Source organism: Daucus carota, chromosome 3, assembly GCF_001625215.2.
Source record: "Daucus carota subsp. sativus chromosome 3, DH1 v3.0, whole genome shotgun sequence".
In the NCBI taxonomy this organism is placed as follows: domain Eukaryota; kingdom Viridiplantae; phylum Streptophyta; class Magnoliopsida; order Apiales; family Apiaceae; genus Daucus; species Daucus carota.
In genome coordinates, this window is record NC_030383.2 from 43,586,604 (window position 1) to 43,600,367 (window position 13,764).

At 36.3% G+C, this 13,764-nt stretch overlaps 1 protein-coding gene across 1 annotated transcript; it reads left to right on the top strand.

Annotated features, from left to right (window-relative positions):
* The first annotated feature begins 1,808 nt into the window (after window positions 1-1,808).
* LOC135151552 (uncharacterized) lies at window positions 1,809-4,118 on the top strand. Its single transcript, XM_064090073.1, has 11 exons — window positions 1,809-1,868; window positions 2,056-2,335; window positions 2,404-2,500; window positions 2,585-2,706; window positions 2,785-2,866; window positions 2,938-3,067; window positions 3,140-3,303; window positions 3,383-3,503; window positions 3,585-3,806; window positions 3,877-4,029; window positions 4,113-4,118. The coding sequence occupies exons 1-11, from the start codon at window positions 1,809-1,811 to the stop codon at window positions 4,116-4,118; spliced, it is 1,437 nt and encodes a 478-aa protein (XP_063946143.1).
* The last annotated feature ends 9,646 nt before the right edge of the window (window positions 4,119-13,764 follow it).

Here is a 13,764-nt window from a genome sequence, read left to right on the forward strand (position 1 = left end):
GAAGACGAAGACATCCTCTGCTGCAGAGGAATAGTACAATTTTCCTTTTTTAAACAAGAACTCTTGGACTGTTTGGGTAAGAAGCTGCTTCTTTGTTTAATATATTACTTTTGTGTGTAGTTGTGACAATGAATTGGCAACATTAACACCATTACAGTTACAAAGTCAATGGACAATTAATATTCTCTTTGTCCGATTAGGAATTATTACTCAAACTATGTATACAGTTTCTTTTGTTGGTAATAAACGATATTCAATTTCATCTAATCTTTTAACTTTAATTTGAAAGTGCCACAAATTTTTTTGACTAAGCTATGCTTATTAATATAGTTTGCCCCATCATTCGATTTTTTAAAAGCGATTTCAAATGGCAAACGCTTCATACATTTTGTTAAAGTCCAATATCTTACAAATCCGTCTTAAAAATCCAATTAAAATATTTACATATTATATCTGGTGGTTCTACAAATCCGTCTTTTTCATCGGTGTGTGAAGGACATTACACATCATATCCTTTCAAATAATCGAAAACAATTTTATTGTATACCATGAACAATGTTGTTCCCTAAGGTTGTAATAATTTCTTATTCTATGTTTCATTGGACAGACAAAATTAAATATGCTGCTAAATTGTACACTAAGGATATATTACTTTTCGATACATACATTTGTTTTTTGATACATTACGTACTTACCAAAATAAAGAAAGTATTATTTCCCAAGTCTCTTAAAACAAAAAATTTTGTTTGTAACTATTACATTACCGGTCAAAGGTTGGCTAAGGTTACTATGTTTTCCAATACAGTACATGGTTAGAAAAACTAAAATTATATCAAAATGAATTTAAAGCATTTAATTTTTAGTACAAACCGCAAAAAAAAATTTGGATTTTTTTTTTCCTCATTAGTCATTAAATCGTGATGTAATATTCCGTAATTATACAGTTGAAAGGTCATTCATTATTACAACACAAATCTAAATATAAGTACGCTTTCTTATAATTATTAGACTCTTAAGAAAACAAATAATTCAAATTTATGTTTCTTTACGGTGAATTGAAATAAAATATTTCAAATACGTAAAAAAAAACCAAAAAAAATTCAAATTTTTTTTATTAAATGAACAATGTTGTTTCTTAAGGCTTTAATCAAATCTTATTAAATTTCTATTTGGACAAACAAAAAAAATATGTTCATGAATTGTTAACTGAGGGTACTTTGTTTTTCGATACAATACGTACTTAACACAACTTCACCCATATTCAAATCATATTATAAAAAATAAGGAAAATATTTAATAATTTTAACTAATAAAGCAAAATATGAATAAGGTCCATTTTTTAGAAAATAAAATTTTTTTAACAACCCTTTCACCAAATAAACTTTTTCCCGCTCAAAATTACAATAAAATTCACATAAGCAAAATACAGTATAATTAGAAAAAGAAGCACAGTACAATATAAATCCAAAATAAAAATTATACTTCCATATCAGTTGTCTTCACCCTAGCCTTTCGTTCTTGCACATTAACCCATACCCTCATCCAAGCCGTTGAATTGTGAATGATGTCTGAAATAATCTCTTCCACTGCAAGCTTGGTATTATTACAGATCTAAAGTGCAATTAAGTTGGCTGCGCTGCTCTTCTTAATTTCAACCTAATTCTCCTTGAAGCCAACAACTGTAAGTTCTACCGAACTCTACTTTTACATTACTGAAGATGTTAATATACCTCCATCAATTGAATAAACTATGTGCAGCCTATTACTTCCTAAAACTGTTAGCTTTGTAATGATGGCAGTTGTGTGTAATGGAAGTTATTGTTTACGACCCGTTGGACACTATTGACACAACAAGTTATGAATGGAAGGTAAGGGTCTGAGTTCAGTCCTTCTGGAAAGGTCAAAACAGAGAAACACAGGAGTTCTGGGGAATAAATATGATACTGATCGATGATTCGGTATTGTAACCAATCAACTTTGTTTTAAAAGCTTTACTAATAGTTTGCGTACTACATTTGGACCTACATCTAATTATTTATAATTTTCTCATCATAGAATAACAGAATCCATGCTTTTGCTTGTTCCAAACATTGTGATGATCGTTTCAAAACACTAAAGGAGGGAGACATTTATATTATCAAAAATTTCAAGGTTAAAGACTATGTAGGAGATGAAACATATCGTGCTGTTAGAACCAAGAACCATGTTTTTTTCACTCCTCACACTGAATTTGTCAAAGATGGAACGGAAGGCTTGCAAATTGAAAAATATGCATTTGATCTTTTTGACATGGCTCAAATGGAAACATTAGCTAATGACAATCGATTTCTCATTGGTAAATTCTGGAACAATTTATATATTGGATTGTTTTTACAATCACTCTAATAAAATTCTGCATTTTAGATATGGTGGGAAAAGTAGAGAATATTCAAGAATTAATTATAAGCAGCAAAGATGAGGTCGGGAAAAGCAGGTTCAAGTTTGAAATATCAGACGGAAGGTGAGTTATTACAAATCCACAATTCAGGCTTACAATTTTGTCGAATTTAGTTCTTATTTAATAGAGATACTTCTTTGTACACAGTAACAAAGTGAAGGTGACATTGTTCGATTTGTTTGGCCAACATGTTGAAAAGGAACTTTACAAGGGTGATAAAGAGAATAGTTTTATTATAATATCATGCGCTAGGGTTGGTCGCTACGAAGGTCATAGAATTTAAGTTTTTCTCCTCTACAAAAACTAAGATCCTACAACTGTTTCATTAAACTTTCACAACAATGCAGGAGTGCCACATCTATCAAATTACCCCGCTACAAGGGTCTTTATAAACCCAGATCACTACAGCATAACAGAACTTAAGCTACGGTACTTTATATACACTTTGGTATTGAATATTGGATAATTTTGTTTAAGCTAATGAATAATGTATACTATAGTTGGGGAAACAAAAAGAAACCTGAAATGCCAAGTAGTGTCGTTACTTCTACAAAAATAGCAACTGCAGTGGAAAGTATAAAGCTTCTTACAGTAAAGGAAATCAAGGCCTTGAACGCAGATTTTAACAAGGTTGGCATTTTTTAAAATTAAGACAAACTTTAACCATTACTGAACGGTTTTGATTCATGTTCTTTTCTGCAGCCTTCAGCTTACTGTCAGGTTATTGCAAAACGGTTTAGCGACCAAAAAAATTGGTATTTCAACAAGTGTACAGGTTGTGATCTTGAACTTGAGAATGTAGGTGCAAAATTTGTTTGCACACAGAAGAACGGCTGTGGCAGAACTATTCCATACCCTGATAAAAGGTCATATCATAGTTTTGTTCACCAAAAGTTTGTATTCATTAATCTAATTTACGTACTAAATTTGCTTTCAAAATTACAGGTTCAGACTATGCATCTTCTGTTCCGACGATACTGGGTCAATGGCAATTGTGTTTCCGGATGATGAAATCAGCCGCATAATTGACAAAACTGTCATTGATTTGCAAACAGATTGTGCTGATGTAAAGTTCACTTTAAGTATAAAGTACATTGCTGTTATATGTTTTACTCATTTCAATCCTGCACTTTTTTTTTGTTATTAGGAAAAAGATGTAGACAAATTCCCTGAAATCCTAAATACCTTACTCAAGCAAAAGTACACAATCAATCTTGTGATAACCAAAGACAACCTCACAAAAGGATCAACCATATATGAGGCTAAGGATGTCGTTCTGCAAGTGGAGACTGTTGGCAACCATGATCCAAACGCAATTCGTACAGTGGATAAGAATGTTGCTGAGATGGAAGAAATCTCGGTTGTAAATGTAATATTTGGACATCTTTTTTTAAAATTTCATATTTTTGGATAATAAATTCATTTGCATGTTTGTTTAGGATGCGGAACATGAGGCAAGAGCCACGGAGACACCTGACACAGGAAAATCTACAAACATGAAGAGCAGAGCACGGAAAGAAATGGAGCCGGTTCGTTTCAATGCAGAAAACTTATCTGGGGAAAAAAAATTCAAGAACATTAAATTGGAGAAAGTATGTACCAAACCAAAACAAAATATATATGACTACCAATTATATTACTACCTGGATTGGCTTGACTCTTTTTTTTCATGCAGCCATGAAGCTCGGACAGAAGTTTGGCCAACTTTTGAAATATCTCTAACTGGAATTTGGAAATGAGAGTTGGAAATATTTAATGTACTTTAATTTGTGGAAGACTATAACATGTTGTAGTAATTTATCTTTTGTAGCACAATTTGTTAAATACTAAATTTATTGGTATGGATGTGTTCAGCTATTGGTCACTTCACTTAAATACCAAGCTGTGATGATTATTTTTTATTAGATGCCAGCCTCTGTATTAAATGCAGAGTACATGGGTTGGTGTTGGTGTATATAGATTTTACTACAGAGGAGTATTCCATTCTTCTTATGTTAGGTCCTATTAACTCACTATATAATATGATATAGTGATCACAATCTGTAACACAGTATGACAATATGAGAGATTGAAAGTAGTAAACTGTTATATTCACAAAGCTTTGATGGTTACAAAAACTCTCTCAGTGATTTATATTGTATCACTAAGAGCTGCTAGGGTTCTTAACAATGTACTTGATAACTCAACTCATCTAGAGTAACCCTAATCTGTGTTTATATAGACACAGTTACAAAATCAATCTCTGATTTGATATCCTATAAATCAGCTATGAATTCTATCAATCAAAGATTGCTCCAGTTTTCTGTTTAGTTTCCATAGCCAGTAAATCACTCCTCCGCTTCTATCCTTCCTTGAAGTATATCCGCTTCTGAGCTCTTTCCACGTGTAAACTCTGACGAGTCTTGACTATGTAAACTCTGATCAGACTTTATCAAACTCTGTCTGACTTTATCAAACTCTGTCAGACTTTACTAAACTCTGATCAGCTTCCAGATTAAACTCTGATGATTCCTGTTCTAAAACAAACTTTAAGAACATTAGTTATCATCAATTATATCTAACAATCTCCCCCAACTTGTGCATAAATATGTTATGTGCAAGTTAACAGATAATTGATGATGTCAAAACAGTTAAGTCAAATGCAACAGAGTTTAACTATATAACAGAAAACTTTTAAAACTTACAGAAACTTTACTCCCTAACTTCATAGACACCATGAGCAGTCTTTAAGTATCCTCTGAGGAGTTCTTTTTCTGCTTCTTCAAGAGCTGCTACCATCTGTCTCTTTACATCTCTTAGTTCTGGATTTGAAACTCCAGTTTGATAAATTGCAGCTCTGAGATCATAGATCTTGTTCTTCTTCATGTCCTTATTCAGCATAATGTGGCCTTTGTCAGATTCTTCATTGAAACTCAGAGCACTGACTCCAGCTACTGTCTCTATTTTGGCTGAATTTTTCTTCATCTCAACCAGCTGTCCTTGACTGTTGAAGTATTTTGGAATAAAAGGTCCAGCATTTTTGTTTCCTGTAATACCCATCTTTCTTCTGATTTGATCTTTAAGCAGGTTGGAGATGTGTTGACATGACTTGTTTTTCACTTGAAATATGTGTGATACATATCTCAAATCCTCCCAGTGTTTAGCATAGAGATCTGCTTCAAGTACTCTAAACACTGTTCCATCAGACATGAAGTAGATAAGAATATTATCTCCTCTGTCATTCTTCACCAACTGGACTGAATCTAATTTGTCCATTCTTTCTTGTAAAGCTCCAGTCTTGGGAGCACATAGAGATGAGGGGTCATCTGGTCTTGATCCTATACTCTGATCAAATTTTTCATATTTGGATCCCAGCCCTCCTTTATCTCTTCCTGCTTTACGATGAGAGATTGGTTGAATTGGTCCCTTTTCAAAGCTTATCTCAGTCATCAGACTAGGCTTTGCAAATCCAGCTAATGGAGTAGTTGTTGGTTTGAACACAGCTTGAGCTTTGTCAGTGGTTGTGTCTTTCTTTGCATCCTTATTAACTTGAGCTATGTCAGAGGTTAATCTTTCTTTTTGAGGTTCTGCAACATGAGCTTTGTCAGAGATTGCAGCTTCTGATTTCTTTTCCTTTACAACTTGATCTTTGTCAGAGGTTGTATATTTCTTCTTATCCCAGCCTTTTTCAAGGTGCTCATCTACTTTGCTTTTGCCCTTGGATGTATATTCATCTTCAGAGTATACCTTTTTGACTGGTAAACTCTGATCAGCAACAGTAGTTTCCTTGATCAATATTCCTTTTTCTTTTGGCTTGGTAGTTGATTTTGCAGGCTTTTGAATTTTTCCAGAGTTTATAGCTTCAACATGTTCCTTCTTCAGCTCAGCTTCCTCTGCAGCAATCAACTCCAAATCCAATTTGGCTTCTGGATTTTCTTGTTCAAAAATCAATCTAGCAAGCTCTTCATCAGTTAATGGTCTATCTGATCCAGCCACTAGTCTTTGCTTTGACCCAGATGTAACATTATGTGTTGGCACTGGAACAGACATTTGCTTAGATTTTGAACTGTCAGAGTTTGAAACTCTTCCACCAGTTCCTGCTTGAAATCTCTTGTGCTTTGTGAAGTCATCCACATCATCATCATCATCCTTCTTCTTTCGCTTCAGAGTTTGAGTAGTAGACTTGCATTTGACTTTAGCTACTCTCTCCCCCTTTTTGACATCATCCTCATCAGGAATCAGAATTGATGTGATCAGAGAAAGTGAAGATTGGATGGCTTCAAGCTGCTTGGACATCCTTTCTTGAGTTGATTCAATCATGGTCATCGTCTTGTCCAGAGATTCATTGGCAGTCACCAGCTTCTGTACATTTTCTTTCAGAGGTAGCAGAGTCCTTTTCTTCTCCATGTCATTTGTCTCCTTGATATTAGCCACTTCTGTTCTTAGACCATCTATTGATTTAGATGTCTGGGCATGAGCAGGATGAAATGTCTTCAGATAGAGAATTGTGCCTTTGAGGCTTGACATAACATCAGAGTTTGAAATTTTATTCTCTGCCATAGATAGAAAATCTTCAGCTTTTGCTGGCTCCAGAGAATGTTGGTGGCTCAGCCAGAGTTTATCCCAGACTTCATTTGGTGGATCAACCTGAAGATCCCTGGGAAGTGGCTCAGAGTCTGTATTCAGAGTTTGCAACCTGTCATGATATTGGCTGGTAGACTCCCACTTCTGTTGTAGATGTGACTGAGGAACTTCATTATTATTTTCATCATTGTCATCATCTGAACTTTCATCATCTTCATCATTATCAGATGGAGGATCAGCAGCTTTCTCAACAGTTTCTTGAGCAGATTGTTCTTGAGATTTAGACTGTGATTTGCTAGGCTCTTCACCAGCCTTAGCAAGAGACTGCAGAGCTTCCAAAGCTACTTTGTCAGATTCATCAACTACATCAGACTTGTAGTTTTCTGGAGCTGTATCATGAACAATGGCATCCTCAGGAATTTTCATTGGAGAATGAGGAATTGGAGTGGAGGGGCCATGATCAGATAATGGAGTTTGAGGATCAGACATTTTTGCTCCAGCTTCAGATGTAATTGGTTCATCACACTTTATTTCTTCATCTACTTCAGAGGATGTAGTAGATGCTGTAGCACCATCAGAGATTGGAACAGCCTGAAGAGGAAGTACCATCAGAGCTTGAGAAGGTTCTGGGAGTGTGGTAGATGGTGCTTGCTCTTCCTCAAGAGTGAAATCTGTTATCTCTGTGATGGGTACCTTTGTCCTTGCAGGCTTGTGAGCCCTTCTTTTGAATCTGGCTGGCTTTGGTTGAGGACTAGTTTGAACAGGTTCAGAGGTTGTTGCAGGAGTAGGTTCCAAATCATCATATTCATATGCTGCAACAAGCCTCCTTCTTTTCTGCTTTGGAGGAGAAGCAGCTTCAGTGTTTACTGGAATATCAGAGTTTGCTTGAGACTCAGAGTTTACTTGAGCCTCAGAGTTTAAATGAGCCTCAGAGTTTACTGGCTCATCAGCGTTTGTCGGCACATCAGAGTTTGCTTTCAGAACATGTGTAGCAACAGAGGTTCTTGTTCTTTTGGCAGTGGAGGGGGCTGCATCAGACTGTGCAGCCCTCTTGGACTTGGATGCAGAAGTTCTGGGTTGTTTGGGGATTGTAGGAGAGACTGGAGGTTGAGGTTGTTGTGGTTGTTGTACTGGGGGCATGTCCATCCTAGCTCTAACTTGAGCTGGAATCAGAAGAGGTCTCTGAATTGGATACTTCTCATCCTTGGAGATGAGGTCCTTAAACACTCTTTTATGAAGCCTGAATGGCTTGATTTCATCATCAACACCAAAATCTACCTCACCAACAGTTGTATTAAACAATAATTGACAGAATCTTGAGAAATATATGACTTGTCTATTCTCATGCATTCTTTCACCAATATTTCTAAGAACTAATCTACCAAAATCAAAATTAGTAGAGTAGATCAGAGAATACCCAATCTGCAGCATGTCCATTGGAATGGCATCCCAGTTTGTAGACTTCTTTTGAAATGCCCTGGTGATGCAGTCGAAAAAGAAACTCCATTCCCTTATGAGCCCTGGGCGCTTCAGTTGTCCCAATTTGTCAAGTGATTCACTGTAGCCCAAATCAGTCATCATTGTTCTCAGATTTGCATCTCCATTAGTGATGTAAGCAGTGTCTAGTTCTGGCAGGTTGAATGCTGTTCTGACTGTGGCTGGAGTAACAAAATATTCCTCCCCTCCATATGAAAACACAATCGATGGTGATCCATCTTCACCACCATTGTCATATTTGCCCGTCCTCCAGAAATTGATGATCTGGCTTCCTGAGAGTCTGGCAGGAGCGGTGAGAGCGGTAGCAATGGCACTCTGTGCCAGAAATTGCTGCATGGGATGATAATCCCTTGGAGCGTCGGCAGTGTTTAGAATAGCGGCATGGTTATTGGTAATAAATTCCACACCTGCAAAGATGAATGCTGTAGTGGCCATTAGAACAGAGTTTAAGAAAGAAGGTGTTTGAGGAAGTGTGTGTGAGAAAATTTGAATTTCAGAGAGAAGAGAGTGAGAGTTTGTTGAGAGAGTGTGTGTAAAGATTAAGTGTATAAGTGAAGAATGAGCAATAAAATCTGATGATAAACTCTTCAGATTTTGTTTAGCTGGACACGCTTGGGCTCTTTGTTCACTTGGACACCTGTCATATTTTAACTGGTAGATGAATGTTAGTGGGATGGAGAAAAGAGAGTAATAATCATGAGCGCAGTAAAACATGTGCAGTAATAAATGCTGATTACACGTTCTCCTATTAAAATGTTTTTAATGTAAACCCACTAACAATACACCCGTTTGGAATACTCCCTTCATATTCTCTGAATATTTGAACTCCTGAAATGTATAAGAGTTTAGAAAATCAAGATCAAATCCCTCGAATTTTAAACTCTGAGATTTAAATTAAAGAGAATAAATTCTAAATACCTCAGAATAAAGACATGATTTTTAGAAAATTCATCAAAAAATCAGAGTTTGTCATAGAATCCATAGCTCAATAATGTGTTTGTGAAATAATGTGTGTGATGGAACATATGAGATCAGAGACTTAAGAATTTCATAATTTCGTAATTATAAGGTAGACAAGAAAAATTTATTTAAACTCTCAAGACATAGACAAAAGACATACTCTGATGGAGAAATATATAAAATAAACTAACCCCTTTTTTTTTTTTTTTTTCAAGGACGCTTTTCAGTGTAAATGAATCACGACCTTTAAATATTATTTTGCAACAGTATTTCTCCAGTAATCAGAGATTGTGACTGGTCACCATAGATAATAAAATCTTGGCAATTACTTAATACCAGTAAGTGTTTGGGTCTTCCCAGTCACTGTCATATAGACATCTAAGATCTCAAAGGAGTACTATGCTTATTTGCAGGGGTATGTATATAGCATCAGAGTTTATAATCACTGTCTAATTTTCTGAGAGAAAATGCAAATTAGTTAGTCTCACTTATAATTAAGATATGTGAAGTAATAGAGTCTCAATGATATCAACATGCATATAGTGTAAAGTAGTAGCACAAAATTGAGATCAAGATTAAGGAACTGAACTGAGATTCATGATTACTAATTCATATCATGCTTCATAGTATCTTCACAGATTTGTTTTCTCAGAGAAATAAAAATGAGATCATTAATCAAGATTCAGAGTTTACAAACATCAGAGAATATCGTCAGAGAATGACGATCAGAGAATATCATCAGAGTATAGCACACAGAGTATATCATCAGAGAATGTCATCAGATTTTAACAATCAGAGTATATCATGGCAAATTTGTGAGCAATACATATGGTAATTTGACAATTGAAATTTGAAAGATCTGACCAGTATGTTTACTCAGTTCCTGATATCATTCCTAGCTCATTCACCAGTCTAGTGAAGGTTGCTTCACTTAGTGGTTTGGTGAATATGTCTGCTAGCTGCTGTTCTGTGGGAAAAAAGTGAAGTTCAATGGTTCCTTCCTCCACATGCTCCCTTATAAAATGATATCTTATACTGATGTGCTTTGTCAGAGAATGTTGAACTGGGTTTCCTGTCATAGCAATAGCACTTTGGTTATCACAATAAATAGGAATTTTAGAAAAGGATAACCCATAGTCCAACAGTTGATTCTTCATCCAAAGAATTTGAGCACAGCAGCTGCCTGCAGCTATATACTCTGACTCTGCTGTTGATGTTGAAATGGACTTCTGCTTCTTGCTGTACCAAGAAACAAGTCTTCCACCCAGAAATTGACAACTCCCATTTGTGCTTTTCCTGTCAATTTTGCAACCTGCAAAATCTGCATCAGAGTATCCAATTAGACTAAAATCTGATTCTCTAGGATACCATAATCCCAATGATGTGGTTCCCTTGAGATATCTGAATATCCTCTTCACTGCAATCAGATGAGGCTCTCTTGGATCTGCCTGAAATCTTGCACATAGACATGTGGCATACATGATGTCTGGTCTACTTGCAGTCAGATAAAGCAAAGATCCAATCATTCCTCTATAGTTTGTGATATCCACTGATGCACCAGTGTCTTTGTCTAGTTTGGTTGCTGTTGCCATAGGAGTAGTTGCAGCTGAACTGTCTTGCATACCAAATTTCTTCAAAAGATTTCTGGTATACTTGGCTTGATTTATAAAAATCCCATCTTCAGTCTGTTTAACTTGTAAACCCAGAAAATAACTGAGTTCCCCCATCATGCTCATTTGGTACCTAGACTGCATGAGCTTGGCAAATCTTTGACAGAGTTTAGCATTAGTGGAGCCAAAAATAATGTCATCAACATAGATTTGAACTAAAAGCAGATCATTACCATGATTCAAATAAAACAGGGTTTTATCTATGGTACCTCTAGTAAATCCACTTTCAAGAAGAAATTGAGCCAGAGTTTCATACCATGCCCTTGGAGCCTGCTTTAGTCCATAAAGTGCTTTGTCCAACCTGTAGACATAGTCTGGATGTTTTGGATCCACAAATCCTGGAGGTTGTTCAACATATACCTCTTCATCCAGTTTTCCATTCAGAAAAGCACTCTTGACATCCATCTGAAATACCTTGAATTTCTTGTGAGCAGCATAGGCCAGAAAGATTCTGATTGCCTCCAATCTTGCAACTGGGGCAAATGTCTCATCATAGTCAATACCTTCCTATTGTGAGTACCCTTTTGCCACAAGCCTTGCTTTATTCCTTGTAATGACACCCTCACTGTCAGTTTTGTTTCTGAACACCCATTTTGTACCAACTATGGATCTATCTTTAGGTCTTGGTACTAGGGTCCATACTTTGTTTCTCTCAAACTCATTTAGCTCCTCTTGCATTGCTTGAATCCAGTCAGCATCTTGAAGAGCTTCCTCCACCTTTTTAGGTTCTGTTTGTGACAGAAAGCAATGATGTAAACACTCATTTGCTGTAGCTGTCCTTGTTTGCACACCTGCTTCTGGATCTCCAATTATTAAATCAGGTGTGTGAGATTTTGTCCACTTCCTAGCATGTGGAAGTTGACTATTTTCATCATTGGATCCTCCCCCTTGATCCATGCTCTCCTGATTCTGTTGATTATTCTCTGTAGCTCCCCCTGCATTTGTGCTATAAGAGTTTGAATCAGTATTCTCTGATGAGTTTGAGTTAGCATTCTCTGATGAGTCTTGGGTAGAGTCTGAAACATTCTGATGCTCCCCCTCAGCAAGTGCTTCATCATCATGAACTTGTAAATTTTCATCAGAGTTTGCTGTATTTTGTTCACAGTCAGAGTTTGACTGTTCATCAGAGTTTGTCGAATCAGAGAATATTTCTTCATTTTCAAAATGCAGTTTTTCATGACCATCCATATTTGTTAAGCCCATAATTTTCTTGTCATCAAATGACACATGTATGGATTCCATGATCACCTTGGTTCTTAGATTGTAGACTCTGAAGGCCTTTGTTATCAGAGGATAACCTACAAAGATGCCTTCATCAGCTTTTAAATCAAACTTGGTAAGCTGTTCTGGATGAGTCTTCAAGACAAAGCATTTGCACCCAAATATATGAAAGTACTTCAGATTTGGCTTCTTTTTCTTCACCATCTCATATGGGGTCTTGCCATGCTTATTAATCAGTGTTGCATTTTGAGTGAAACAAGCTGTTTGAACAGCTTCTGCCCAGAAATAAGTAGGCAATTTAGCCTCATCAAGCATAGTTCTGGCAGCTTCTATAAGAGTCCTGTTTTTCCTCTCAACTACACCATTTTGCTATGGTGTACCAGGTGCAGAAAATTGTTGCACTACACCTCTTTCTTTGCAGAACTCTTCCATTGTTGAATTTCTGAACTCAGTTCCATTATCACTTCTAATGATCTTCACTTTGTCTTCAGATCCATGATCCAGTTGTTTCACATGATCCATCAGATGCAAGGCTGTTTCATCTTTAGAGTGAAGAAAATATACCCAAGTGTATCTGGTATACTCATCAACAATGACAAAAGCATATTTCTTCCTTGCAATGGATGGTACATTAACTGGTCCAAATAGATCAACATGTAGAAGATGATATGGTTTCTTTATTGAGAATTCAGTCTTACTCTTGAAGGATGTCTTTCTCTGCTTGGCCTTTTGACATGAATCACATAATCCATCAGATGTGAGTAGTGATTCAGGGAGTCCTCTCACAAGCTTTTTCTTTATAAGCTCATTTATAGAGTTGAAATTCAGGTGTGAGAGCTTCTTGTGCCACTTCCAACTTTCTTCTGCAGAGATTCTTGTAGATAAGCAAATTGCTTTTCCTTCAGAGTTTGTAGGCAGGTGGATTTCATAAATATTTCCATGTCTGTGAGCAATCACTGCCACCTTGCCTGTTGACTTGCTTACTATCTCACTGTGTTCTCCATAGAAATCAACATGATATCCTCTGTCACAGATTTGACTGACAGAGAGTAAATTGTGTTTTAGCCCTTGAACAAGAGCTACATTTGATATGATGACATTTCCAAGATTGATGTTGCCATATCCCAGAGTCCTTCCTATGTTGCCATCTCCATAAGAAACACTTGGGCCAGCCTTTTCCACAAACTCTGACAGCAGGGACTTATTTCCAGTCATGTGTCCTGAACATCCACTGTCCAAGACTAGAATATTCTTCCTGTTGCCCTGCAATCACAAAGACCACTAATTGTTAGTTTTAAGGACCCAGACTTGCTTGGATCCCTTGGCCTTATTAAGTTTGTTAGCTTTTGCAGCGGAATATTTATTATTATCAGAGTTTGAGCTAACAGACTTTGCAACAGAGTTTGTACTAGAAAC